Source organism: Thamnophis elegans, chromosome 5, assembly GCF_009769535.1.
Source record: "Thamnophis elegans isolate rThaEle1 chromosome 5, rThaEle1.pri, whole genome shotgun sequence".
NCBI lineage: Eukaryota > Metazoa > Chordata > Lepidosauria > Squamata > Colubridae > Thamnophis > Thamnophis elegans.
The window spans coordinates 86894612-86922580 of NC_045545.1; the positions used below are offsets into that span (position 1 = coordinate 86894612).

Sequence of the window (27969 nt, forward strand, 5' to 3'; positions counted from 1 at the left end):
ATATGTGAAATATTTACAATATTTCTCAATGACATCAAACTAGTTATTGGTTGGTAAATAAAATAACAAGATGCAAAAATCAAGTGACGTAAAAATACACTTAGGATAAAATGTTTTAATGTTTTCTTATTGGAATGTAGTTTGTTAGAATGTAATTTAACTATGCAAAGTGTGTTCTACTCAGAAGCAAAGGTATAGCCTCAATATAAGAGTAGGGATGTTTTGGGACATATACAGTACATACATATGTACATACCTCTAGTTCTGTGCATTTGCAAGAGTGAGAACAAAAAAACAAAGCAGAAAAAGTTCACAAAAGGATTAGAAAGTATAGAAGATTCTTTTTAAAATGCAATTTGAAAAATAAGCCATATTTTAAAAGTACTTTTATGCTTTTAGGGGAAAGGAAGCATGTATTCTAATCAGAAATGACAAGAAGAAATAGAATATCCAATTTCAGAAATGAATTAGAGCTGCTTTATGCACAATAAATTGAAAATCTGAGAGACAGCAAAAAAACCTTGCGTTTTTCTCTGTGTGTATAATACAAATAAATAATTTAAGGCCAATCCTCCTTGTGAATATCACTAATCTCAGCAGATCTTACTTTTGAGTATGTATTTAGCAGGCAAATATAAAGCTGTTCTATTTCACTTAAGTTCAACAATTTCTAGGTCTATTTTTTATTAAAAATCCAACCAGACATGGATAATTGCAAGGAGATAACAGTGTTTGACCTATACCAAAAGCTAATATTATCAATTGTGTATGAGTGTGTTGTGGAAGGATGAACATTAGTTGGATTGTTTTCTGCCTAGCAAATCTCCTGCTTGAAAACTTGAGGGAGCGTTCCTACCAAGATTCATGTAAATACCAATATTTGAATTGGCCCCAAGAGAACAGCATTTTAATTACAGGAAAATAATCTGATTTATAGGCTTTGTAATAAATAAACATCTTGCCTGGTTCCAGAGTTTGGAACTTCCTTGGTTTTCTGGTTCTGCCGTAATTTACGAGCTGAGGTTTAGGCTTTCTATTTGATTCCCTTAACCAGCTAATATCTGTGTTGTTATCATCACCTCTATATTCGGTGTCTGTGTCACTAAAAAGATGCTTGTACTTTCTATTTGTCCTGCCCTATAGAACAAAAGTAATAATTTTCTTTTAAAAATAAGTATTTGTTTTATTTTAAAATAACTTTTATTCTTTTATAGAACTGCAAAACACTTGTTCTGATTAGATATGGCCAAAAAACAAAATACCAGGCCATTTTATCTACTAGTATAATGATCTGTTAAAATATTATAACCTATCCCATATCATGCATATAAATGAAAATCTAGATCTTAATCTGCTAACAAATTCAAGGTGATGCATTTTCTCAAATGTCAAAGAAACAAGTTCTTCAAAGACTTAAATCTTCATTAGCATATTCTACTTGGAAACCAGTACAATCTGTAAAAACCAGTATTAAATTTATGAAAATAAATTATAATTGAGATCTTACTAAACACAATTCTAGTCCTCCGGGATTGGGCGGCCTATAAATTTATTAAACAGTTAAACAGTTAATCTAATTAACCTGTATGATTTGTCTAGTTGCTATTAATGAGATTTAACACAGCACAGATTTAACATCCCTGATATATAGTATTTTAAATTAAAGCAAGTAAGATTCAACTGAATAAAAAATTTAAAAGGCAGTAAAAAAATCTCAAGATTTTATTTTGCAGTTTCACATTGTAAAAGTGTGGTATTTCCTCTCCCCATGCCACCTTCTGTCCATCTTGCAACAGCAACATATAACATGGCATTAAAAACACAATCCAACCTAGCAATCAAACTAAATATACATAATAGCAGCTAAGGAGAACTATTACTATAAATAAACATCCTTGTGAGGATAAAGGTTCGTTCTCCCAGCTTGTCGGTTGGTTTCTGAACATTTAATTACCAGGGTAGGTAACAGTAGGTGGCGCAGTGGTTAAATGCAGCACTGCAGGCTACTTCAGCTGACTGCAGTTCTGCAATTCTGCAGTTCGACTGTTCAAATCTCACCAGCTCAGGGTTGACTCAGCCTTCCACCCTTCCGAGGTGGGTAAAATGAGGACCCGGATTGTTGTTGGGGGCAATATGTTGACTCTGTAAACCACTTAGAGAGGGCTGAAAGCCCTATGAAGCGGTATATAAGTCTAACTGCTATTGCTATTGCTATTTTCAGGGGAGTTTAGGTGATGTCAGTGTTCTGTTTATAAGGGATTCAGGCAGGGGTGGGTTCCGGTGGTCACTACTGCTGGTTCGCTTGTGGGCCCACCCCGCATGCTTGATGCGCACATGTGCAGTACAATAAAAATTGTTCTGTGCATGTGCAGAAGCAAAAAACAAGATAGTGGTGCCATAGGCGAACCAGTTCAGGGGCGTGGCAGGCCTGGGTCACTGCCGGTTCCAGCGATCCAGGCCGCCAAACCACTACCAGTTTGGTCGAACTGGTCGGAACCCACCACTGGCTTTAGGTATGTGTGTGTCAAGTGAGGGTCTTCTGATGGATTAGCTGTGAGTTATCAGTGAGTCTTGTGATGGATCTTGTGATCACCGGAAATCCACAAGCTCGGAGAACGAACCTTTACCTTTGTCCTACACCTGAGCTATAAATATTACAAACATCCTTGTACTTTACAAAATACAACTTTTACTAAAATTATGTTCATTTTTAAAAAATACCTTCTTTTCTTGCTTCTTTTGGGTTATACTTGTTTCATTTTTCTGAGCCCTAAAACAAGTTAAAACATTCTTATTGTAGTAATTAGAATGGAAATAAATGGTTCATTTGGATTCATTTTTTATTTACTTGCATAAGTAGAAAGCAACCACTTTCCACAGCTAATGCACCTACCACATATCATCTAGACATTTTTTCCTTTACCAAACCAACATAAAGCATGTATTTAGAATATTGCCATTATCTAATTTTATTATAATAACTCTTATTTACAAGTTTTTCTGCTGATAGACAATATACTTACATTTTCTTTGGGAGTACATCAGTAGCTTCTAAACTAATATGATGTAATTCCTGGACCTAAATAAACAGCACAAGTGTTACAGTTCCATTTGTAGCTGATTTTTCTGCCTATTTGTAAATGTTTGTCAAGTAAACAAATCATTCTTCCTATTTTTTTAATGAATTTTTTTTAATACTTAAAGACAGTTTATTGTAATCTAAAAGTGTCTGGAATGCAAAACTATGATATGAAGCCTCCTCACAATTTTCAGTAGGAATTTATGTGCAGAAAGAATGATGCTTCAACAGAAATCTCTTTTTTTCACTCCTAGATACTTCTAGGTCAAAGTTTCTTACAAAATATGTTCTGAAAACTGCAGTAGGAATTTTTCATTTTTTTATTTTTAATAAACATTCATATCATCAACATTTCTACATCTTTAAATATCCACTATACCCCTTTTATCCATACATATATCTTTATATATCTATATCTATGTCCAATTTTACATATTTTTATCTACTCCTATTAATTCCATACATCTTATATCCTCCTATATATACATATATTTTTCTTATATTTCATTTTCAATGAAAATTGTATACATTTTTAGAATTGTATATCTGTAATTTTTATAAAGACTTTTTTTTAACAAAAGATAATTAGTGCTTATTTAAAATGACCTCAATATCACATATTGTTTTAAAATCTTTATTTTCTTTACAAATACAATTTGCTTTTATTGCTCTCTGAGCATGACAATATATAAGTTTTTAATACTGATTGCAATTTCAAAATTAATGTATGTTAGTGTGTCAGTATTTTCTAATGGTGGGACACAAGAAACAATAGAACGCAAAGATCAGCAAAGTTATTACAAGCAGTCCTCAAATTATGACCACAATCGGGGCCAGAATTTCTTTTGCAAAGCAAGGCAATTGTTAAAGTGAGTCACACTCAGTTTTGTATTTTTTGCCATGGTTGTTAATGAATCATTGCGGTTGTTAAGCAAATCCAGCTTCCCCTATTGAGTTTGTTTGTTGGGAAGCTGGCTGAGAACGTCATAAATGGCGATTATGTGACTCCAGGATGTTGCAACCGTTATTAATACAGGCAGGTTGTCAAGTGCCTGAATTTTGATCATATGACGGTGAGGATGGTGTGAGAGTCTTAAGTGCAAGGAGACCAGTTGTAAGTCACTTTTTTCAGTGCTCTTGTAACTTTGAACTGTCACTAAATGAATGATAGTAAATTAAGGACTATCTGTACAGAAAATCTAGCTCAATTTCCTGGTCAGCAGCATTCTTAAATGGCTATCTAGCCCTATGTTTTTCAACCTTGGTGGACTTTGCTAGCTAATTGAAGCACACACATCTTAAATTATCAAGGTTGAGAAACTCTTATCTAGCCTCTCCAGTAAAGTTGAGTTCATTTAATGTTGATTTGCAAATCTCTAGGCTTGTGTTCTTAGCTTGCATACAACAACGTGAACATGCTCAAGTAAAATTGGACTTGGCTAAGCTTGTGATAACACTGACAAAAATGCACCAAAATAACCAGAAATATCCTTACTATTAATAAGGAAAACTGCATATGACATGGAGATGATCAATTCTAATAACTTTGTCTATTCTTTCCTTCTTTTATTAAGAAATACCAGTAGCAAACTTGGGTAGCTACAGCAAAGTACAATTTTAACGTAAGCCAAGAGAAGGGTGAAATTGCTATGGAATCAAACTATATTTTAGATTGAATTAATAAGAAGCATAAATTCCAAATAAGTAATATTGTTGAATATAATTATTGACATATTAATATGCTATAATTTTCTTACTCCAAGCTTTATTGTAGGTTCATCAAATCCACTTTGATTAAAGTCATAGACATCATCCCTATCAAAGGAGATAAAACTTCGTTTAGTGTTTTCTTTTCATATCTCAAATGGCTAGATTTGTATTAAATTACTGTTTACTTACACAGATTGTTTATTAGTATTGTTGTGTGGTGTAGTTCTGAAATTTCCAGTCCTTCTATTCTGTCTTTTTTTCTAGGCATAAAAAAGTAAGGTGATATATAACAGGCCTATGTTACCCCTGTTTCCTGAGGTTTTTTTTTTTTTCAATTTGTTTAAATAAAACTTCTGGATCACGCAGTCAAACAATAAAGGGCAAAGGGAGCAGTTAAATCTGTTCATGTTCACAATCAGTACATCTCCACTCTGAGGTTTTCCTAATGCTTAGTTTTAAAACAAAAACATTCTTCTAGCAGCTTTTCTGTAAGATCTAACACCTTACTTATTTAGCAACATAAAGTAACATATTATGATAAGTGCAAAGCAATTAGTGGTTGGTTGTTTTTTTTTTGCGGATGATGTTTTTCCTTGCAGATAAAGGTGATTCCTGAACTCTGAGTCTCCCAGTTCTGTTTTGGCAGTTATTGAGCTGTGAGGAATCTTCTTTTATTTAGTCATGGGTTCAGCTCCTGCTTTCCTCCCAGCTGCACTTCATCCCATTCAGTCTAAGTTGGTGATGGTGAACCTATGGCATGCATATCACTGGCGACATGGCATTTCATTTTTGGGGATATGCCAAACCTCCAGACCCTCTGGAAGTCCCATGAGGGGGCCCTCCTAGGAGGGCCCTCTGAAAGGCCTCTGGAGACATGCAAAAGCATGTGAGACAGAGGTGGGTTGCAAATCCCGGCTCTACCAGCTCGCTCGTGCTTGTTCGCATGCACATGCGCAGAAGTATCTGGGCGGGTGGGCTGAGCTTCCCGCCATCGCCACTACCAGTTCGCCCGATCCAGGCCAAATCATGCGCAATCCACCTCTAATGTGAGATCATGGCATACTTTCCTGCTCTTTTCAGAGGTTGCAAGGCCACACAAGAGCATTCACTGAAGTTTGCAGGCCTTGTGTGACTTGGAACTATCTCCTAATGACATTTTGGAAAAAAAAATATTTGCAATTATGCAGGTTTTTCATTTATTTAATTATAAATTTAAATCACTTAATGTAATATCATTCATTACTCTTTATTATGAATTGTTTGGTGTGTATGTGTATGAGAGAGGATGTGGGGTGGGAGGGAGAGAGAGAGACATGCCAGCAATTTCTGAATTTCTGAGCAGCCCAGTAATAAAACATTAAAGAGCAGCCTAGACTGGTGTTTTCCAACCTTGGGAACTTTAAAATGTGTGGACTTCAACTCCCAGAATTCTCCAGCCAGCATTCACCAACCAGAATTCTGAGAGTTGAATCCATATATTGTAAAGATTCCAAGGTTGAGAAATACGATCAGTTCAATTACAAAACTTGAAAAAATACCACTATAAATGCCACTCTTGAAACCAAACCAGAAGTGGTATTCAGCCAGTTCTGAGAGCTTCTGGAGAACCAATAGCAGAAATTTTGAGTAGTTTGGAGAACTGGGAAATAGGCTGGCACCTCTCCCGCTGCCTCCCAGCTGACCTTTTGTTGCCCTGAACAGGAGAACGGAGCTGGAAAGCACATTAGTGGGATGGGGAGGGAATGGGGATTTTTCAGTATCCTTCCCCTGCCACGGCCATAAAGCCATGCCATGCCCACAAAGCCATGCTCACAGAACCAGTACTAAAAAAATTTGAATCCCCCCCCCCTGAACAAAACCACTTATTTGGTTCAGAGTTCAAATACATTTAATTCACGATGCCTAAAAACAAATACCTAAAACAATTTTCAGATAAATTTGTAAAGGAAAAAAATACCTTGTCATCGCTATCAATTTTATTTAACAGCATGCTGTAAGAAAAATGGATGGAATAGAAATCAATACCAAGCTAGAAATCTTCATTTGGAAATAAAGTTGTATTTAAATAGCAATCTTAAGTAATATAATTAAACGATGAAATACATTCCTTGAAAAGGTTTCAAAAATAGCCATGCTAGTCTGTTGCATAAAAAAATAAGAAAAAGTTGTAGGCACATATTATGGCATGAATGAATGTTTATAGATTATGAAATGGTGAACAGTGGTCTATGCTTGGAGGTGCTTTAGATTGGCCAACTTTGGCTCTCCAATGGCTCTTGGACAGGGTGTCAAACTTGATTTCATTGAGGGCTGCATCAGGGATGTGTTTGATCTCAGAGGGTGTGGCCAGCTTGACATCACTCATGTCGGGGATGCTTGTGTTGGCCTGAGCGCTCTGCCAATGAAAACGTGCTCCCGAGCTCCATTTTAGGCTGCCATGGCCTCCTACAACCCTCTGCCAGTGAAAACGGCGCTCGGGAGAGCTGCATGCAGGAGGCCATGGCAGCCAAAAACAGAGCTCGGGGACCCATTTTCACTCGCAGAAGCACCGCAGGTCAATCCTTCACTGTTTCCAGGGTGGCCCCGCGAGCCAGATCTACACTATATTGCCAAAAGTATTCACTCACCCATCCACATAATCAGACTCAGTTGTGAGCGAATACTTTTGGCAATATAGTGTAAATACCCTGCAGGAGGATCCAGGTCCCAGGCCTTAAGTTTGACACCCCTGCTCTAGTACTCCAGTACGAGCTTCAGACTGTCCTAGAGCAAAGAGCCCTCACAACTTTTTGCTCAGGCACCATTTCAGGTGCTTTTACTAGCTTTTTTTAAAAACCAGGTGTCACTGGGGAAAAGAAATCTGCGAACTAATATAGAGAGCCATCAACTTACAACCACAATTTGAACTGGAACTTCCTCTGCTAAGTAACACAGTTGTTAAGTGAGTTGTGGCCCATTTTATAACCATTTTGTGACCAGCTATCAAGCAAATCCAGCTTCCCCTACTGACTTTGCTTGCCAAAAGCCCTGTGGGAAGATCACAAATTACGATCATGTGACCCAGGATGCTGCAACTGGTATGAATGCCTGCCAAGCACCCCAATTTGATCACGTGACCATAGGGATCCTGCAATAGTTGGAAGTGCAAGGACCAGTCATAAGTCGCTATTTTAAATACAGTAGTCTATAGTATTGCCATAAGCTATTTTCTAATAGATGTTAATGGTAGTAAAGATGTCGAGATCATTTATTTTTATAAAATTAATTCCATTTTGCATTTGATTACTTTCAGTATATTTTATTAGTATTTTCAGGCAACAGAGGGTGAAGCAGCTCCAAATCTTTAAACTTCAAAATATGATAACATTTGTTTTAAAAAATGTGACATTATTCATAAACTGAAATATAACCTTATAACTGTATTACTCTTATGTAAAAGAATCACCTAATCTGTAAGATCGATGGCATGTAAATTTAATGAATAAAATAAATAAATGTAATGCAATTAATAACACAAAAAGTGAAAAATACAGAATCACTAAAAATTTTGTTCCGTTTCATGATAATATTAGAAATTTTTTAAAGAGATAAAAGATAAACGTAGGAAAATGTAAAAAAAACTACATTGAGAAAACTAAAAAAGATAAAAATAGATCTCTTGCAAAACTATTTACTTTTTAACATGCAGTATCTATTTACATTTCAGTTACATAAAAAGAAAAAATATATACAATACCTCCTATCAGAAAATGACTGATACAATTTTGCTGTATTTTTTATACCATCCTTTTCTTTATATCTTTTGTTGATTTTACTTATTAACATTTCTGCTGCTTCAATCACATCTTTTGATTTTGTTTTCTGAAAAAAAGAAAGAAAAAAATTCAATACAGTGGCGTCCTTAATGCTTTCTGTTCTTGGTGCTTGCCAATTAGGGTTACCAAATATATCAATAATATAAGAAATAGTTAATAAACTAAAAGCAATCACTATTTTGATTTAGTATATAACTAGAAAAGCAATGCTGAGGTTGTTTACCTTCTCATAATTTATTTGATCAGTTTTCTTATTAGCAGTCTCTTTTGCAGCAGGTGATACATTCAATCTAATATCATGATCATTCATTTCAGACATTGATTTAGAGTGCCTTGAAGTTGTAAGTGAACTATTATTCTTTTTGGTAGCAGGAAGTGATATTTCAGATGTGTTGAAAACACTCTTTCTGCTTTTACTTTTTGGTATTTTCTCATCTAAATGCTTAACATTGGTTTGTGAATCTGGTATTTTATTGGTTTTGCTGTGTTGCTCCTCTATGATTTTGCCACTGCAATGCTGTTTATTTCTTAACTCGGAAGTAGTCATTGAAAATATTGAAGCAAAAGCTCTTTGCTTAGCAGCTCTGTCACTTAGATTAGCAGCTAATAAAAAACAAAAACAAAAGTTTAAAATTAAGTAAAGTGTTATAAATTACCATACTTATTAAAAAGGAAGTCAATTTAGAATTGCATGTTTTTACAGACACAAAAATTACACAGCTTATCAACTTAGGGCTGCCAACTCCAGGTAAAACCACTTCTAAGGATTTCCTCCAATATGTTTGCATGTATTTCACATTTGTATGCCTGTTTGTATATATCGTGACCCGTCAAAACCGCGGTCCACTAAAGCGCGCCCGATCAAAGCGCGTACGTGATGTCATCAGCAGCGCGACAAATAAAATTAAAAATAAATTAAATTAAAATTAAAATAAAATTAAAGCAAGCCGATTCACATAAAGGTAAGGGTTAGGTTTAGGGTTAGGGTTAAGGGTTAGGTTTAGGGTTACGTTAAGCATTAGGGTTAGGTTTAGGGTTAGGTTAAGGGTTAGCGTTAGGTTTAGCGTTAGGTTAAGGGTTAGGTTTAGGGTTAGGTTTAGGGTTAGGTTAAGGGTTAGGCTTAGGGTTAGGTTTGGGGGGGTTAGGGTAACGTTTTCACGTTAATTTTAAATTTACCACTCACAGCGTGCCGTTTTCGTCACGCTGTGATGACATCACATACGCGCTTTCGTCGAGCGCGCTTTAGTCTACCGCGGATTTGTGGTGGAACCTGTATATATAGCTATTGGTTTGAAGCCACATTTTTAAAAGTGCAATTCTAGGATAAATAAATATTAGTTGTATTAATAACTATTGCTTAAAATTAATTGCCTGTAAAAAGGGCATTCAATCCAAGGACGTGCAGTCAGGGGAGGCAGAGCCTGTCATCATGAAAAGAAAAAAAAATGTAAAAGGAAAAAGGCTGAGCTAGTTGCTGCCAGAGTCACAGGGGATGCTTGGTGCTTAACTGTTTAAAAAAGCCTCTAAAAAAGTGCCCTTTATAGGAGGAGGCAGGAAAATGATCTGCCTCATGTAGTTTGGTGTTTTATGATCACTCAAGCAGAGTTAAGCAAGGGTTAAAAGCCGAAAACTTCCTGACGTAGATGAGGCACTTTATTCTTCTGCCTCCTCCTGTAGAGGGCACTTTTTAGAGGCTTTTTTAAACAGTTAAGCACTAAGCAGAGTCATCCACGGTGATTCTGGCAGCAACTAGCTCAGCCTGACCTCAGCTCTTGTTTTTTTCCTTTTACATTTTTTTTTCTTTTCATGATAGCAGACAAGAGCAGAGTTGAAACAGCTGGAAAAGGTATGTGTGTGGGTCGGAGGGAGGGGAGGAATTCAAACTTCATCCTCAAGTGTAGATCCCTCCCCAAGTATAGTTTGATTGCATGCAGAGCTACATTGCCTTTACACACACACACACACACACACACACACACACACACACAGAGCTGGATAAAAGTATATAAGCCCAGCTTCACTGATTACAAGTTTGAAAAGGCAACGTGGCTCCACCTGCAATCAAAGGCTCGGATCGGAAGGGAGCAGGGGAATGGGGGGTGGTATGGCAGAGGAGCTGCTTTCAAGCCATTGGAAAATATATCCAATTCAATTTCTGTGTTTGTGTTTGTTTGAGAGTGAGTGAGTGAGAGAGGGATCCAACTTCTCTGTGTGCGTGTGTCTGTTTGAGAGAGGGGGGAGGGAAGGAGAGAGGAGGAAGAAGGGGGAGGGAGAAGAAAAAGAATGAAGGAAAACTTTTTCGCAAAGGAGAAAAACAAATGCTGTCGCTTTAAATCGGAACTGAGCATGCCTGGCTGTGGAATTCTGGGAGTTGAAGTCCACAAGTCTAAAAAAATTTGAAACTCCTGTGTCAGTGCCTCACCAGCCATAAACCTCACTGCACGTCACTGATTCAATCTTAGAAATTAATTGATCCTCTATCTGCATACCACTGTGTCTCTCATTCACAGGCCGTACTTCCTGTTTTCAGAGGGAGGAGGAGGAGATCCTCAGATCTATCCTAAGCTATGGGTGCATGCAAACCATTCTCCTCCTGTCAACCCAACCTACCTCACAAGTATGTTAAGGAGGGAAAATAGGTCTTGTCCCACACTTAGATATTAAGTGCATATCAAATAAAAATAGTAAAGAGGAAAACAGGATGCAGGTGGGATGAGGGGAAGGACAGGAAGCTAAAGTTTAGAACAGAACTAGATGGAGAAATGGAGAGGAGGCAAGAAAAAAAGAGATAAATGGCTCTTAATGGGAAAGAGGGAGAAAGGAGAGAAACCTTTTCGCAACTGGCAGAAAGAAATAATTCTTCCATTGAGGTGGAATAAATGCTTCTGTTATTAAATCATGCTGGTGGTTGCTGGAAGCTTGGATATCGAGATTAAACACTCCCAGACTGACTGTGGAGGAGAGGGATAATCTCCTTTGCTTAAGTGTTGACTTTTAACTTTTTTATATTAAGGCCTAAAGTGTTTGTCCTCTACGTGAGGTTGTGCCTCAGGCAGAAGAAATGGAGTGGGAGAAATATGGACAATCATGAACACAATGAATTGGATAATCATATTAGAGTCCTAACTGACAATGGGTAAAAAATGGTTACGCCTTTCAAGAGATATTTGCTTTTCCCCCCATATCTGCTTCTTTTCTGCTATTAGAAGATAACCAAGATACACAAACACACATATAGCAAACACAGTTTAAAGGTAACTATTTTTTTGAAATTCTTTATTTGGATAATTGTGAAAAAAACTAATATAACTTTGATATGACTTTTTATATAAAGATGTAACCTTGATATACTATACTTTCTGACGCAGTAATCTTCTGACATTGAGTTATTATTGTTTCAGGTATCCAGCACTTTGTTTTTTTCTGAGTTTTAATTTCAGCAACAAAATTGTTTGAAAGGCCAGGCAATCTAAAAAAAGCATACATATTTTAGCAACTTTTTAACATGTTGATAATTTGATTTATGTGATTGTTTCAAATATAAAATGCATTCTGTTTAAAAAATATTAGCCAAATTGTGCAACTATTTGTAACTTGGCTGCTTATATGAATCCAAATGTATTTCCCCATACAAAGCTGGGGGGGGGGGAGTTAATTACAGTTTTCCCAATATTTATTGCCATGCTAATTTGCATTTCTTGATATTCATTTTCTGGGTTTTTTTCAATCAAAATAAACTGTAACTATTCTGAATACCAAGCTACTGTTTATCATATTTTTGCATTCAAATTACTGACTAATCAGTTCAATACTGATCTGTATACAATGTTGCCTTTCCGCATTTTGTAAATATTTTAAAACTCAACCTTCCTTCCAATCATCCTAATAGTATGCTATGAAGAATAATGATTTTTCTAATTCAACAGACAAATGAATAGAGATACACCTGTAGAAGACACCTAAACTCCGTGCATGATTTTGGAGAAAAGAAAGCTAGAATCTTTTTGTTTCTTTGCTTTGGAGGAAGTTAATAAAGCCGCTAGTATTCTCAGTGCCCTTTCAGTTAGACAAGTAGTGAACATGACATTCTGCAGGTTTGAAGTGAAGACAGTTGGTACTGATTTGCTTGCATTTTTTGTGTTCAACTATTATCTACCTTGAGCTGAACAATGATTGGCTGAAGGTACTGTCTGTAATATCATGACATCCAGAGATGCAAATATAAAGGTAACCATGCCAAACAAACTTTCCTTTGCATCAGTGCATGGTGGAAAAACAGTCATAGCAACAAGAACTGCTTACTTATGGAAGAAACCAACCACACAATCAAGCATTAAAAACTTTCCTGAATGCTAGCAGTGTTGATACTAATCTGACCCAATGCAACATTTTGGCCAAGGAAAGGGGTAGCAACAGAAAACACAGGCCTTCATGGTCCCTGATGACAACAAATCCTTCCTGTTAAGAGTTTATTGGATAGGCAAAAACTGCTGTAATAAGTTGGCTGTGCAAGTTTCCAGGTTCGAAATCTGGGGTTCAGAGTTCAATAATCTTTATGTCAGAATAATATATTAATGTACTGTCTCTAAAACAAGAAATAAAGAAGTAATGATAAAAATTTGGCAAATACTATTTTCTAATCCTATACAAGAAGAACTACAATGCTGAAAACCCCTCCTTTCTAGTGTCCATGTAGATACTTGTTGTTGAGAAATCAGATAAAAGGTAACTAGTTGCATTCCTGACGTATATATGTAGAAATCTCTACCAACATGAAATTAGAGCAGAGTGTGTTGTTCAAATTAGGCATATTAGCATATATATTACTTATCTATAATTATTTGTAGTACTTACAATGATTTGTCACTTTTATATACTGGTGGTTGGGAATCAGGAACAATATCACTTAACTCATCTATGTGAAACATATATATTAAATTAGATATGAAATGCGATCCTAAGATTTGCTAGAACAACATGAAAACTATTTAAAAGGATGTCTATTGAAATATGTTGAGCAATTTACCTAAATTTTGCTTTCCATTGATATCCAGATCTTCCTCACCGTGGATCATATTTTTCATTTTCTCAGCTGGAATTTGCTATATGTATACATAATAAATCACAAATATTATTAAAATGCATATTTATTTATATTATTTTCTACACCAATTAGTTAAGTACAGGATACAAAAACATATCCCTGATTAAAAGTGAATTTAATATTTTCTAAATAATATTTCACATATCTATGGCCCTCTTTTATTGAACTATTTTTCCAAGCAACTTTGACATCTTATGTTACTTTCCAAGCAATCTGTTGGAAGATTAAGCTGTCCCCTATTTTTTTTCCATATAAAGCTTGTTCTTTCTCTTCTTGCAATTATTCTACTTCACTTTTGTTTCTTTCACATTCTCTTTTTAACGATTAATTTTTCCAATTTCCTTTACCAAATTGGATTATTATTATCAAAAATATTGTACTTCAAATACAGAATTTCTCAACTGCCATGTGTACTTCATTAACTCTATTTTTTTTTCCAATTACTCTTTGGGGAAATGTGTACCTTTTAACCAAACTTTGGAGGTTAGAAAATATTCATGTATTTTTTAGATTTAAATTTGTTCTACAAATCTAAAGTAGTTACCTTCTCAAGAGAAGTATTCCTATTAAGAGCCTTGGTTGCAGAAATTAGAGGTGCACAATTATCTTTTCGGCCAGCCTTCATAGCGCTTGTCTCAGGTACTGAGAAAACTTCATTTCTTTCCACTAAGCTCATCATCTGAAGAGGGGTTTTAATCTTCCCTTTTCGTGGAGTGGCTGGGAAAGAACCCATAGTTCATTTCTTTCAATGCAACTTGTACTGCTTTGTGACATTTCCACGTAAATTACAGTAAATTGAATTCACTGTTTCGTGGAAAAGAATTGCTCAAAGCGTCCTTCAGTTTTACAGTGGATTAATCAATATTCATCACCCTGAGATCCTGCCTCTTAAGAACCCATACAAGATTCTGATAAACCAAATGCTACATGTCAATGGAAGTTAAGATGGCTTAAGTGAACGTACTGCACCCCAACAGAGGAAGGTTATAAAACAATCTGGATGTAAACAAAATGCACTCTTGATGTTTGCATTAAAACATAGGGTGCAGCTCTTCTCCAGAATCTATCATTGCTAGTAAATTGGGTATTAACATAAGAAAAACCCAAAGTAAAATTGTTTCCACAGAACTTGATTTCTAGAAATGCTGCTTGACTGTGATTTTCTTTTGTCTCTTGATGGCTGTGTGACGTTTAGAAACTCCCCTGCTAGCTCCCTTTATCTGGTGTGAGGCAATAAATGAATTCATATTCGAATAGCTTGAAGTGAATAGCTGGGAAGTTTTCACCACTTCTAGTGCTTATCCAGAATTCTGTTTCCATAGCACACAGGAGGAAATATTCCCTTTTAGGGATTATGGAACTCTCTAAACTCATACTATTTCCATGGAGGCTTAGTTCTCTATTTCTTTATCAGAACCACCACAAACTAGTCTCCTGTTTCATATAAAATTTTTGTCAAGCCTAGGGCTAGAGAAGAAAGACAGTAAAATGATTCATCTCAGCCTATCAGGTACGTAAGAGTTTCCGGGCTACTTCGTTTCCACTGAAAAATGGGAACACAATCTGTCAACTCACTAGGCCATAAATGATACTACTTATGATAGTCATGCTAATAGCTCTATGTACAGGGAATTGTAGAGTAAAAAAAATAATTACAAAACTTGAAGTGATTTTATGAGGTCAACTTGACTGCAACCTGCAAACTCACTAACATCATTTCTAGAGGCTAATGATAGCTATTGACCCATGATGATAGAGGAACATTTTCTAAAAATAATAAAATACATTAACAACATACTGAATGAAGGCACAATACAATATGTCATTTAACTTACAAGTACTAATTAAGGGAAATGGACTCTGCACAGAAAACCTGGACGTAGACGACACAATCATTGATGCCTCGGACATTTTCCTTTTACCAGGGGTGGTCTTGAAATAAAATGAGAAGTATAATTTAACCTAGCATTCAACCATTTAATCAAATATAACAAAACAAGAATTCTTCTTTTCTATTTGAAAGCTTAAACTACCTTGGATTGACTTGTTTGGAAGTCCATCTCACTGGCTTTTTTACTTAGATTGATCTCTGCCTGAGGATATTGATGTTGAGAGGAGAAACTATTTTTTTCTTCCTGTAATTTACATTCTTTCTCTTTCAAAGGTGATAACTGACTTTCCGGTATAAGAACCTAGTCATTTCAAATATTAAAAAATCCCATTATAACTATGCTTTCAAATAAGACTAAATTCCAGCCAGCAATGAGGACATTTATATTATAAAATAGTTGATCTTTTGAAACCTTAGCCTTGATCCAATTTTGTTATATTAAAGTACAACTTATCTGTAATATTTTAAGGATACTAACTAGTGATTCCCTTACTCTGGTTATCCCATGCAATACAGCCCCTTCCCCCCCAGTACTTATAATGGTATGAATTTTTTTAGATCAGGAAACTCTGGGATGAGGGTTCAACTGATTGACCAATAGATGGTAGCAAAGAGAGAAGAAGTGGGTAACTGGGCTAAATAAACCCATCAGCTTTCATGGTACCGCCTCTCCTTTTATTCTAACAAAGCTGCAAATGCTATATGTTCACTTTTAAATAAAATTCCCCATTAATTTCATATTACATTAGTATAATAATGCTTAGAAGTATTATGGTTCAGATTAATCATCCTGTAAATTCCAATTGTTAAAAATTAACTTCACTGATCTAATAGAGAGATCCTATATATTGGGATCCAATTGTTTGCTGAATAGGGGCAGGATTAATTTTCTAAATTAGTAGGAAGTTTTTATGAAAGGCACATTGACAAAAAACAATAAAATCTACTGTATATCATCTGTAGCTTCAAAATTTGCATTCCATATGTATTGCTCGGATTAAACACATGTATTAAAATATTTATCATCGCAATTGAAATATTTACCTGTGATCCACTTTCATCAAAAACTACATGTACCATTGTTTTTGCAACTGACACAGTATTCTTCCTTGTAAACCCCTGAAGCAATATATAGGCAAAAAGAGGAAGGCATTACATAAAAAGGTCATCTTCTTTCTAGCTTAGTTTATTTTTATTTACCATAAAAAGGTGATTCATACATTTTGTTGCTTTCTCTTTCATTGAGAAACAAATCCTCCAGATTGCAAACATTTATAAAATATTTTTTTCAATTCTTTCATTTTCATCCTACTTGAAAGTAACACTGAAAATTCAGTATTTTTTTTTAAAAAACAACTAGATGTGAAAAGTGTATGTGTGCATGTACCTACACATGCACACCTTTAAGTCAGTGTCGACTCTTGCCAACTACCTGCAATTTTTATTTTTTAAGATTTCAGAAGTGAAATCTTAGATCACCTAGCTGGCTTTGTGCCTAAGGCAGGACCAAAACTCACAATCTCCCAGTTTCTAGTCTGATGCCTTAAGAAGAACACCAAACTGGCTTTCTAGATGAAAAATTTATTTATTTATTTATGACTTATTATCTGACATGGTAATTTAAAACCCAGGAATATTATAGATTTTAAAAATGTAAACAAAAGTGTATCTCATTCTTTCTTTATTTTATGGTTGTTATTATTATTCAGGCAATAACTGTTGAAATTATGCTATCTTCAACCGCGTAGATACAGACAAGTATTGTCAACTATAAACATAATAGTAAACAGTGGTTAGTAATTTTTATTCCACAAGAGAAAAAGAAAAAGACATTACCTGACATTTTGTTGCAGCATAAACTTTTCTTACTGCATCCGTAATTTCCAATGCAGAATCGAAATGCAAGATTATTGTCTCACCTTCCTGGACACCAACAGATATTGGGTTGTTTAGATGTACCATTAGCAATTTCTCTTTTTCTTTTTCTATACAGAAATGAAACATATTCTTTAGTATTAAATAGTTGTTTGTTTGGAAGTAACATACCATATTTTTTGAAGTATAAGACACACCCTTTTCCCTCAAAATCTGGGTGCGTCTTATAGACTGAACACAGCATTATTTGCCTTCCGAAACCCTGCCCCCTTCACCAAAAGGGCCATGCATAGCTTTAGGAGGCTTTCAGATTGCTCCTGAGGGCTGGGAAGGGCAGAAATGAGTGAAAAACAGGCTGTTTTTTGCTCGATTTTGGCCTCCCCCCTCTATAAGCCTTCTAAAGGCTATACATGCCCTTTTTTGATGAAAAACAGGCTGTTTTTTGCTCGTTTTGGGGGGCACCCCCCCAAGAGCACTCTACAAGCCTCCTAAAGGCTATTCATTGCCTTTTTTGAAAAACAAAATGGGCCCATTTTTGTGAAAACGGGCCGTTTTTGGGAGGTCTGTAGATTGCAAAAACTTTTTTTTAAATTTGCCTCTTCAAAATCTTGGTGCATCTTATACTCCAGTTTATACTCTGAAAAATTCGGTATTTGCTTTGCAAACATTAAAAAAACCACCAAAAAAATAGTAAGTTTTTCTGAAATAGAAATAGTAATTTTGAATATACTTATCCTTAACATTCTGAAAATAAGAAATACTGTACATTAAAATCTCAAGTACCTTCGATTATGTATGTCCTAACATCTTCTTCTGGTATGCATACAGTTTCCCACTGTTGACCCTAGAAGTTAAATTTATGAAAAAAGGAAGCACGACATTGGTTACTGTTATAGATTGCAGCTGAAGATTTGGTATAGTATTTCCAAAATACAGTTCTTCAGGATGCCAACTGTTTGTCAGTAGTTTGTGTTAATGATATTAACTTTTGTCTCTGGTACATATTTTCTTTCCCAACAGATCAAAACAAGAATGTGGATTTGATCATAACTTTACCGAAGGAAATTTTATGTAAACATAGGATATATTTTTTATGTACAAACACAATCTTATATCTTAACATAACAACAGTTATGAAACTGTTATTCACCCTTCTTTTGTGTTACCAGACAAAAGGGAATTTAGATGAGCAGACAGTTGGTTTTGAAAAGGAACAATGTTTTGCCTGCGAATCAAGGGGCTTTTTGTGTTATGAGCATAAGTGTTAAGATGGAATTAAACAGCTAAGTAGATTAATCACAATGACTTGGCAGTATGTGAGATCAAATTAAATAGTCACGAGTAAGTGCTCTGGCACACCAACAGTTCTGTTCTGAAAAAAAGATTTCCAAATCCGACATGTGTCATTTAAGATCTGGGGAAAAGAACTCTTTTGGAGACTATCTAGATCCCATTGTGAGCAATATGGACTCTGTGGTTTAGGAGGACTTTAATAACACCAGCCAAACTAAGTAGAAAACACTTTCAGAGGAATCAAGAAACCATTAGAATATATTTGTCTGAAAAAAATATTCTAATTTCCATTCCATCCTTACAAATCAGGAAAACTGCTTAAATATTCAGTCTCAACAGCCAATTATCTCCTCATGACGCTGTGCTAAGTATTAAATCAGTCATTTCAGGTCGTCTTGCCCAACCCTGAAAATCAAATCCTAAATATGCTGTCAGTGGTTACCACGACTTGAACAAGGTTCATCATACACATGTAAGTCCCATTGGGTCACCCATCCAGGAATCATCATCAATAAAACTTAGATCATAGATGTCATGCTGGTAAGATGATTGCTGGATAAAGGAATGCCTCAACAACAGCAATGGAAAGGGACTGATCTTCATCAGAAAGAGGGGGAGCATATGTGTATAATGTATTATAAAGCTTAATAATTATTTCATTGGAAAGAAAGTATGCATATGCAAAAAAACACTTGAGAAACGGGTTGATATTCTTTATCATGTATGCTTTAAAAACCATGGATTTTTTTATGTTTTAAAGATGATCATATTAAAACTTAACTGGCGAGATGCAGCATACAAGGAAGAAAGGAAGAGGGAAGGAAGGAGCTTTTTTAACATTTGACTTTCACAATAAATTATTCTGAATTCTGATAACTAAAAAGGTTGTTACAATCTAAAAAAGTTGGATTCAATAAAGAAAACTTAACCTACTTCATCATCTGCAGCAACATAGAAGGATATACTTTTACTACCAACGTTAAAGTCAATCCAACATTCGTCAAGGTTTTCATCTGCTGGCATCTGTAGCTATATAATAGAATCAGGTTTTTGTTTTTTTTTAAAAAGAACCATTATAAAACTTTTATAACATTTTCAATGTTCTCATCTTAATAAGTTGATGACAGTGTATTCACTCTTCTTGTGGAACAGCTTAAGTGCTTTATTTTAGTATTTAAACTTCAGTTTTATGTTTGAAAATAGGAGCTGGGATTTAATATTTGTTTCAAACGCTAGTTAAAACACAAGGCCAGAACATAAAGCATAAAGCAAAGGCACAAAAGGCCTGGACTTAAAAGAAGGTGAGAAAGGTTATGCAGTTAATCAACATTCTCAGTTTAGCTAAGTAGATAATTTCTATCCTAAAATAACTTATGTCTGAACAGGCTCTCTATGCTGTGCTGATATCTGCATTCAAATGACTAGTTCTGATATTAGTTTAACAACATTCCGATTCCATTTCTAAATCAAAACTCTTTGAATTATTACTAGTCAAATGCAAAGCTTCCAAATTCAAACAAAGCATCACAAAGTTTCAAATAATATATTATGAAACTTAGTCAAAAGAAAAGAACTTACCTCATGTTTACCAATAGCAGCTGATAAACAAGGATAGGTAAATACCCTGAAAGAGAGGACAGTATTTTCATAATAAAAGCAGTACTGGCTTATGTTTAATTGCTCTACTGTTGTTGTTGTTGTTATACAATTGTATCACAGCGGGCAGTTGTTTTGCTGGATTTGGCATTGGTTACTATGCCAAGGACGTCGTAACGTATTTTCATAATATGCGTGCAGATCTAAGCAGTGCGGCTTTTTGCATTTGACTGATAGTTATTTTGTCAATTTTTAACTGTTTTAAATGTAATTCCAGTGCTTTTGGAATAGCACCCAGTGTGCCAATTACCACTGGAATTACCACTGCTGGTTTGTGCCATAGTCGTTGAATTTCGATTTTTAAGTCCTGGTATTTTGCGATTTTTTCATGTTCCTTCTCGGCGACCCTGCTATCACCTGGTATTGCGATGTCTATGATTGTGACCTTATATTATTATTATTATTGTTGTTGTTGTTATACAATTGTATCACAGCGGCCAGTTGTTTCACCGGATTTGGCATTGGTTACTAGTCGGGCCGCACCCAGGGGCCTAGGACGTTGTAATGTATTTTCGTAATATGCGTGCAGATCCAAGCAGTGCGGCTTTTTGCATTTGACTGATGGTGATTTTGTCAATTTTTAACTGTTTTAAATGTAATTCCAGTGCTTTTGGAATAGCACCCAGTGTGCCGATTACCACTGGAATTACCACTGCTGGTTTGTGCCATAGTCGTTGAATTTCGATTTTTAAGTCCTGGTATTTTGCGATTTTTTCATGTTCCTTCTCGGTGACCCTGCTATCACCTGGTATTGCGTTGTCTATGATTGTGACCTTATTTTTCTCAACCAGTGTGATAGCTGGTGTATTATGCGCCAGTATTATTATTATTATTATTATTATTATTATTATTATTATTATTCATTTCTACTCAGAAAAATAGAATTCCCATTTCCATTCACCCTTTTCCTTTGGGGAAATTTTTTTTTAAAACATACACTACTGATAAAAGCACCCTCCATAAGATATATGGAGTACTAATTATGTAATTGGTTTTATCCTATCTTTTGCCATAAAATAAGACACATCCTCAAAACACTGATGAGATAAAATTTAACTAGATGCACTAATTAAGTTTCATTAACAGCTAATGCTACATCTGGATTACTGATGTTGGCAAACATGAATAACAACTTCAGAGAATGATCCAAGGAGCCAAGGTGGCGCAGTGGTTAAATGCAGCACTGCAGGCTACTGCTAGATCAGCAGGTCAGCGGTTCAAATCTCACCGGCTCAGGGTTGACTCAGCCTTCCATCCTTCCGAGGTGGGTAAAATGAGGACCCAGATTGTTGGGGGCAATATGCTGACTCTCTGTAAACCGCTTAGAGAGGCCTGAAAGGCCTATGAAGCGGTATATAAGTCTACTGCTATTGCTATATTGCTATTGCTATTGATCTGTGACTCTTATTTTTTTTTTCAACTTATGAAAAGCCATGCTTATTTAGGGTATATATTCTGTAATTAGAAATCTGTATTTTGTTAATATTATGCATACCTTCTTTTATCTCCAAGCATGCCATTAACTTGGTTAAGGAACTTCCTGCAGTCCTGTTTAAAGAGAAAAGTAGTATAAACCCTTTGACAATTTTGCTATTTTGAAAGAACCAGTATTTGAGTATGACTTACTGTTTCAAACTCAGAATCTTTAATTTGTTTAAATGCACTGCTGACAAAATCCATTGGAAACCACTGGTTTGCCAGCTCTCTTCTTTGTTTTTCTGATGTCATTCTGCATAATGCTTCAGTAATGGCAACTTGGAGATCATAGTCTATAATACAAATGGCAGGAGCATTACCATAAAACTTTTTGATAGTAATCAAATGTTACTGCTTCCAAGCAGTATAATCATATATACACATTCACACACAATACATATAATTTGTTGCATATATCTGAAGTACTCAATGTAGTGTTCATAGGTATGAATATATATGCGAACACGTTTCTTAGCACCCACAAGAATCTCTGCCACTCTATTTGAATTTTTAAAATATTCTTTTACTTCTAACAAAATGGGAAGATAGCTTGTAAGCCAGTACCAACTGCATTTTCAGGACTCCTTCAGGATCTACATAAACCTCAGAGATATTCTTACAAAATAAACATGGTGGCTGGCTATTCTTCAGTTCCTTATTTGAAAGTATTTTCCTACCTCCTAGGAAAAAGAAATCTCATGAAATGGTCCACCCCCTGCTCTTAAAATTCTAAACACAATCACTAGCTTAAAACCCTCTGACTTAACTTTAAGTTAGGTGCTGCAATTAAATACTATCTACTATAGTCAAAATAAAGCAGCTAAAATACAGAACTGACATGTCAGGAAAAAACAAATAAGTAATAGCAATAGCACTTAGTCTTACCTACCACTTCATAGTGCTCTGACAGCCCTCTCTAAGCAGTTTACAGAGTCAGTCTCCCCCCGCCCCCAACAATCTGGGTCCTTATTTCACCAACCTTAGAAGGATGGAAGGCTGAGTCAGCCTTGAGCCATGAGAATAAAACTGGAGAACTACAGGCAGCCAGCAGTCAGTAGAAGTAGCTTGCAGTACTGCATTCTAACCACTGTGCCACCACGGCTCATGATAATGTATTAATGATTGGGTGGAATATAATGAACGAAATAATGCCTAGCCTGTCTGTATCACTGGCCCTATGAAAATATTTTTTTCACATGTGGCATGGAAGCTATAGAAAACTTCTAAAATGCATACGCTTAGAATTAAACAGCTCTGGATAACATTAATTCATAGGTTGAAATCATAATGTGTGCTTACCCCCAGCATCCAAAATTCTTTTTCCCATATCATTCCTGTCAAACAAATACTGTGATTCAGTTTGACTGGCTTTTTAAACATTACATATATTGAAAAACTATGTCTGCTTATCCAATTTATAGGCCACCCATTGACTCTGGACAACTTACAACTGAAAGTAAAAAAAAATTGTCAAAAGACAAAAAACAGACCAGAGGCAGTTTGAAGAAAACATATAAAGCCCAAAACTCCATCCAACAGGAACTCAACCATTCAGATTGAGTCAGGTCTTTAATAACTTTTGAATGTCATCAGACTGGATGCCAACCAGTTCTCAGAAGTTTTAGTATTTTCATTCTAAATTCCTAGATGATGAGAATAATCATCATCTAGGACAATCTAGGCACGAAGCATTGTTATATCTTGAAGAATTATTACTTAAAAATCTGCATGTATCTAAACTTATTTGCATGTAATGTTTTTGTTGATGATTTGTTCTTAGCTTTTGATTCTACAAAAAAAGTACAAATAAGAAATGTTTGATATAATAACTATTGATATGATTTAATAATCATTATTTTCAATAGTTTATATATTTTATTTATTATTGGATGTATATCCTACTTCTCCCTTCTTTTATATTTGCTTCTTCTCATGGACCAATCTCTCCTTTTCAGAGCTTTTAAACTTAGGAGGATTGAACTGATAAATAGAGACTGTATGCATTTATTAATCAACTTTTCCCTTAACCACGACAATTTAGCTATGGTAAATGATATAGGGGATATATTGTTAAAAATATTTATAAGTTCTAGTTCTTCAGGAAAGGAATTCCAGTCTATTATTAGATTGTATCAATTAATCTATAAGGATTACAGAAATATTCTTACAACTCCTAGTTATTCAAACTCTCTTGCCTGAAGGAGACATTTAAATTGATAAGCTGCCTGTGTCTTATTCACAGAGTCAAAAGCAGTGGTGAAATTCATCCAGTTTTATCCGGTTCGGGCGAACCAGTAGCAGTGGCAGCAGGAGGCTCTACTCAACCGCCTGGACGTCATCACGTCCCGTTTTTGATGCTCTGCGCATGCACGTGCTCACATTTGCAAACCAGTAGCAAATGTAAGTTGATTTCCCTCTTGGTCAAAAGTTACCAATGGTCTTGCTGATACAATAGTGTAATACAAATATTCCATCTTTAAAGTGTCATCTGAAACAAGTGAGATAAAAATTTGAAAAAGACACCCCAAATGCAATCTCTATTCCATCTAGGAGAAGAAGTTTTTGGAAAGTGCAATAGGATATCCATAAACCAATTTAAACTGCGTATAAGTTGTGGTTTATTTAAAACACTGCATATTATTCTTAATTAATAGAACTGTATCATATTTACTTCAGGTTTTTAAGAATAATTTTAAAAATGTTTAACTTTGAACAAATTCTGCTTAAACATAAATGAAATGATCTCAACATGCAATAACATTATCCTAACAAGATTTTAGGTTTCCACAAGGGATCCCAGGGTTATATTAAAGTTAAATGTGAACATTATATTAAAGTTAATTACATGACTTGTAGCATTTCCTTTGTAGAAATTGTTTTCTTTCTAATATCTCGAGGCATAGCAGTAAGCATGGAGTTCAGTTTTCTTACTGCCTAAAGATAATAAAAAGAGGTAATTGAATATTAAGCATATTAAAAAAAGACTCAGTGTGAAGCCCAAAACATCTTTAAATACCCACACAATGTAATGGAGATTTTAGTTTTAATTACTGTGCCTCTCATGTGTTAGTTGTGCTATGTGCAATTATATTTCCTAGCACACTAAAGGCAATCAATGGAGCAAAAGGAAGACCTTCCCTTACAAGGGAATTAAATTTTGACACAATCACAGTGACCATCTAAACAAATGTATAGAAAAATAAACCATGGAATCAAAATTAATGCCAGAATCAATGCTGAGCAGGAGGTAGTATCAAGCCTAAGGTTTAGTTCTGTGGGGTTTCTCAGGGTTCAACATTCTTATCTCTATTTAATATTTACAAGAGATATGTCTTAGTGGTGAAGTATGCAACTGTATGAGATCAGGTATCATTAATATCCAGGTGGTCATCGACTTACAACAGTTCGTTTAGTGACCAAAGTTCCAACGGCATTGAAAAAAGGGACTTATGACCGTTTTTCATAGTTACGACTTTTGCAGTATCCCCATGATCACTTGATCAAAATTCAGATGCTTGGCAACTGACTCATTGTTATGACAGTTGCAGTGTCCCAGGATCATGTGATCACCAACCTTCCAACACGCAAAGACAATGGGGAAGTCAGATTCACTGAACCATTCAGGTTACCAATTGATCAACTGCAGTGGTTCACTTAACAACTATGACAAGAAAAGTCATAAAATGGGGCAAGACTCATTTAACAAATATCTCACTTAACAGCATAAATTTTGGACGCAGTTGTGGTCGTAAGTCAAGGACTAGCTGTATTGGTAACACCCAGTTGTACATCTTGGCCCCTGGCTTTACCAAGTGCTACAATCTTGGTGCATCAAGATTCTGTCATAGCGTCAAGAGATTGTTGCAGGTCTGGATGGGAAGAAACAGCCTGAGGCTCAACCCTAGGAGATCTGAGCAGTGAGGAATGCAGAGTTTTCCAGGGACTCTCCAGCTTTAGTTTCTGTGTAGCACTGCATTTCTCTACATGGAGCCTATGTTTTGAAAGTCCTCCCAGTCCTGCACCTCTGCTCAAAGCGGTAGTAGTAATGGTTAGAAGGGTCTTCACAGAGTCAACTTCTGTACCAGTTGGGCTCATTCCTGCACAGGGAGAGCCTTCTCACCATCACTGTCACTTAGGCTCTGATGTTTGGATTACTATAACACACTTTCTTTAGAACCGCCCTCAAGACCACTCATAAACTACAGCTAGTATATAATGCAACAGCACAAATGGTTATGGGCACATGGGTATGACACCTCTATCTGCAAGTTGCGTCGGTTGCCAGTTGGTTTCCAGGTGTAATTCAAGGTGCTGAAAGTATCTACAGTCTTTTGTGGCTCAGGATCTAGATATTTAGAGGCCATCTTTCTTTCATTGTTTCTGGACACTGTTTAAGATCACAAAAGGTCAGTGTGCTCTGAGTCTCAATCGACAAAACAACAGCATCTTTTAGGCACACCAGCTCTGTTGTCATGCCTGCCATCTGGGACGTTTCTCTTTAGGTCCATGTGACCCCAACTCTGCTATCATTTAGAAGGCCTTAAAAGCTGGCTCTTCCAGTAGACACTTGCCCCACATTTTTTTGAAAATATGTGTACTCCGATGGTCTTAAGTGACCCCTGTGAAAGGGTCGTTCAACCCCCAAAGGGGTCCCAACCCACAGGTTGAGAACCACTGATCTAGATACTAGAAATTATAGAAAGGAACAAATGGGTAAATAAAATACATTACTGAATATATTTTTATGGTTAATTAAATCAATACAGTAGGTTTTTTAAAAATAAATAAATAGATTTACTCTTTTTCTAATATTTAGAAGGGAAGCTTGAGCACTAGATATACGTGTCTAATATCTTATTCAAATATCTGAGATACAGAAAATTAATATTGCTATTAAAGCATAGCAAGATTGCCGATTCAAAGTTTAAAAGCCAAGAAAAATAATATTAAAAAGAATTTTTACCTCCTGCTGAATATAAATACTAATTCTGTTATCAGCAACAAGAGCGCATATTCGCAATATGAAATTTTCAAGTGTTTGAATTTTACCTAGATGAAAATGTAAGACATTATTTACAGAACCATATAATTTAACTTCAAGGGCACTTACAATCATTGAATATTCAAAACAAAATAGCTGCATTTAAATTACAAAACTTTATTCAAAACTGTGTAATTGATTTTCAGACATACCTTCACTGCTGGTATCATGTACTATCTACAATTAAAATAAACAATGTATTAAAATTACACTGCACACAGAAAATAACTATTATACTCTAAGTCCTGGGTAGCACATACCACAGTTTCAGATTTTTTTCTCAAAAAACAATAAATAATGAATTTCTTTGAATATACATAAATGGGGCCTATTCTTTTTGAGATTAATGTAAAATGAATTCCTAAGTGTTATAGTCATCATCTGCATATGGTAAGAATTGAAATTAAATATACATTAAGTTGCTGTTTAGTAAATCTCAGCCCATCTTATTCTAGGCATACCAATGAGGAAAAATAAAGCCAAATAAGAAAAAAAGCTCTTCAAAGTAATGTGAATATTAAGTTTATCACCTAATTTGTCAAATATATGTGGGATATATTTACCATTAGGACATCAAAGAAATCTTCAAAGATAGTAGTAAATGCCTCATTACATTCACTGTCTTTTTTCCCCAAAATCTCTTTGGCCTTTTCAAACCAATTAACCATGTACAAAAAGAAAATGAAAAAAATTGTATAATTACTATGGTTATTTGTTCATTTATGCAAAAAACAATTGCAGAATAGCATTAACAATAATGTTAAACCACTAAGCAGTCAAACATATGCAGATATCAAACCTATGCAGACCTGCTATCTAATTAGTCTTAGACATTTTCCAATATTATATACTTATCTTTTGAATAAGACCATATTCAATCATGGCTGGAAACCCAACTTCATCTACTATGTTAATATTTCTGCCATGGTTCTGAAGAGTATTCAACAAAGTGGAAACATTGTTAATTTCTTCACTGTCAAGTTGCTGAAATTGTAAAAAAAAGTGCACATAAGGAAAATCAAAACTTGC

General features: G+C 35.3%; 2 protein-coding genes across 2 annotated transcripts; both read right to left on the bottom strand.

Annotated features, from left to right (window-relative positions):
- Positions 1 to 61: 61 nt before the first annotated feature.
- LOC116508755 (synaptonemal complex protein 2-like) lies at positions 62 to 15884 on the bottom strand. The gene is made up of 14 exons (XM_032217405.1): positions 15742 to 15884; positions 15544 to 15640; positions 14253 to 14425; positions 13631 to 13706; positions 13459 to 13519; positions 11946 to 12073; positions 8828 to 9207; positions 8526 to 8650; positions 6747 to 6780; positions 4979 to 5049; positions 4837 to 4894; positions 3024 to 3079; positions 2722 to 2770; positions 62 to 1137 (listed from the first exon to the last, which is right to left on the bottom strand). The coding sequence occupies exons 1-14, from the start codon at positions 15766 to 15768 to the stop codon at positions 853 to 855; spliced, it is 1620 nt and encodes a 539-aa protein (XP_032073296.1). The 5' UTR covers positions 15769 to 15884; the 3' UTR covers positions 62 to 852.
- A 496-nt stretch (positions 15885 to 16380) lies between these two features.
- SYCP2 (synaptonemal complex protein 2) lies at positions 16381 to 27666 on the bottom strand. The gene is made up of 13 exons (XM_032218617.1): positions 27504 to 27666; positions 27093 to 27117; positions 26863 to 26948; positions 24745 to 24833; positions 23199 to 23233; positions 22050 to 22192; positions 21919 to 21971; positions 20346 to 20391; positions 19701 to 19796; positions 18258 to 18318; positions 17436 to 17584; positions 16644 to 16718; positions 16381 to 16389 (listed from the first exon to the last, which is right to left on the bottom strand). Exons 1-13 carry the CDS (start codon positions 27606 to 27608, stop codon positions 16381 to 16383), a joined length of 972 nt encoding a protein of 323 aa, XP_032074508.1. The 5' UTR covers positions 27609 to 27666.
- Positions 27667 to 27969: the final 303 nt, after the last annotated feature.

Excerpts from the sequence above, each read along its gene's own strand:
- LOC116508755 (XM_032217405.1), bottom strand. The coding sequence starts at position 15,768 with ATGGACTTCCAAACAAGTCAATCCAAG. Across the intron at positions 13,707-14,252 it reads GGAATACTTCTCTTGAGAAG|CAAATTCCAGCTGAGAAAAT; the intron begins GTAACTACTTTA and ends GTATACATATAG. Across the intron at positions 1,138-2,721 it reads AAAAGAAGCAAGAAAAGAAG|GGCAGGACAAATAGAAAGTA; the intron begins GTATTTTTTAAA and ends TTTGTTCTATAG.
- SYCP2 (XM_032218617.1), bottom strand. The coding sequence starts at position 27,608 with ATGGTTAATTGGTTTGAAAAGGCCAAAGAGATTTTGGGGAAAAAAGAC. Across the intron at positions 22,193-23,198 it reads AAGAATTTTGGATGCTGGGG|ACTATGATCTCCAAGTTGCC; the intron begins GTAAGCACACAT and ends TTTGTATTATAG. Across the intron at positions 18,319-19,700 it reads ATGTTGCTGCAGATGATGAA|GGTCAACAGTGGGAAACTGT; the intron begins GTAGGTTAAGTT and ends TTTAACTTCTAG.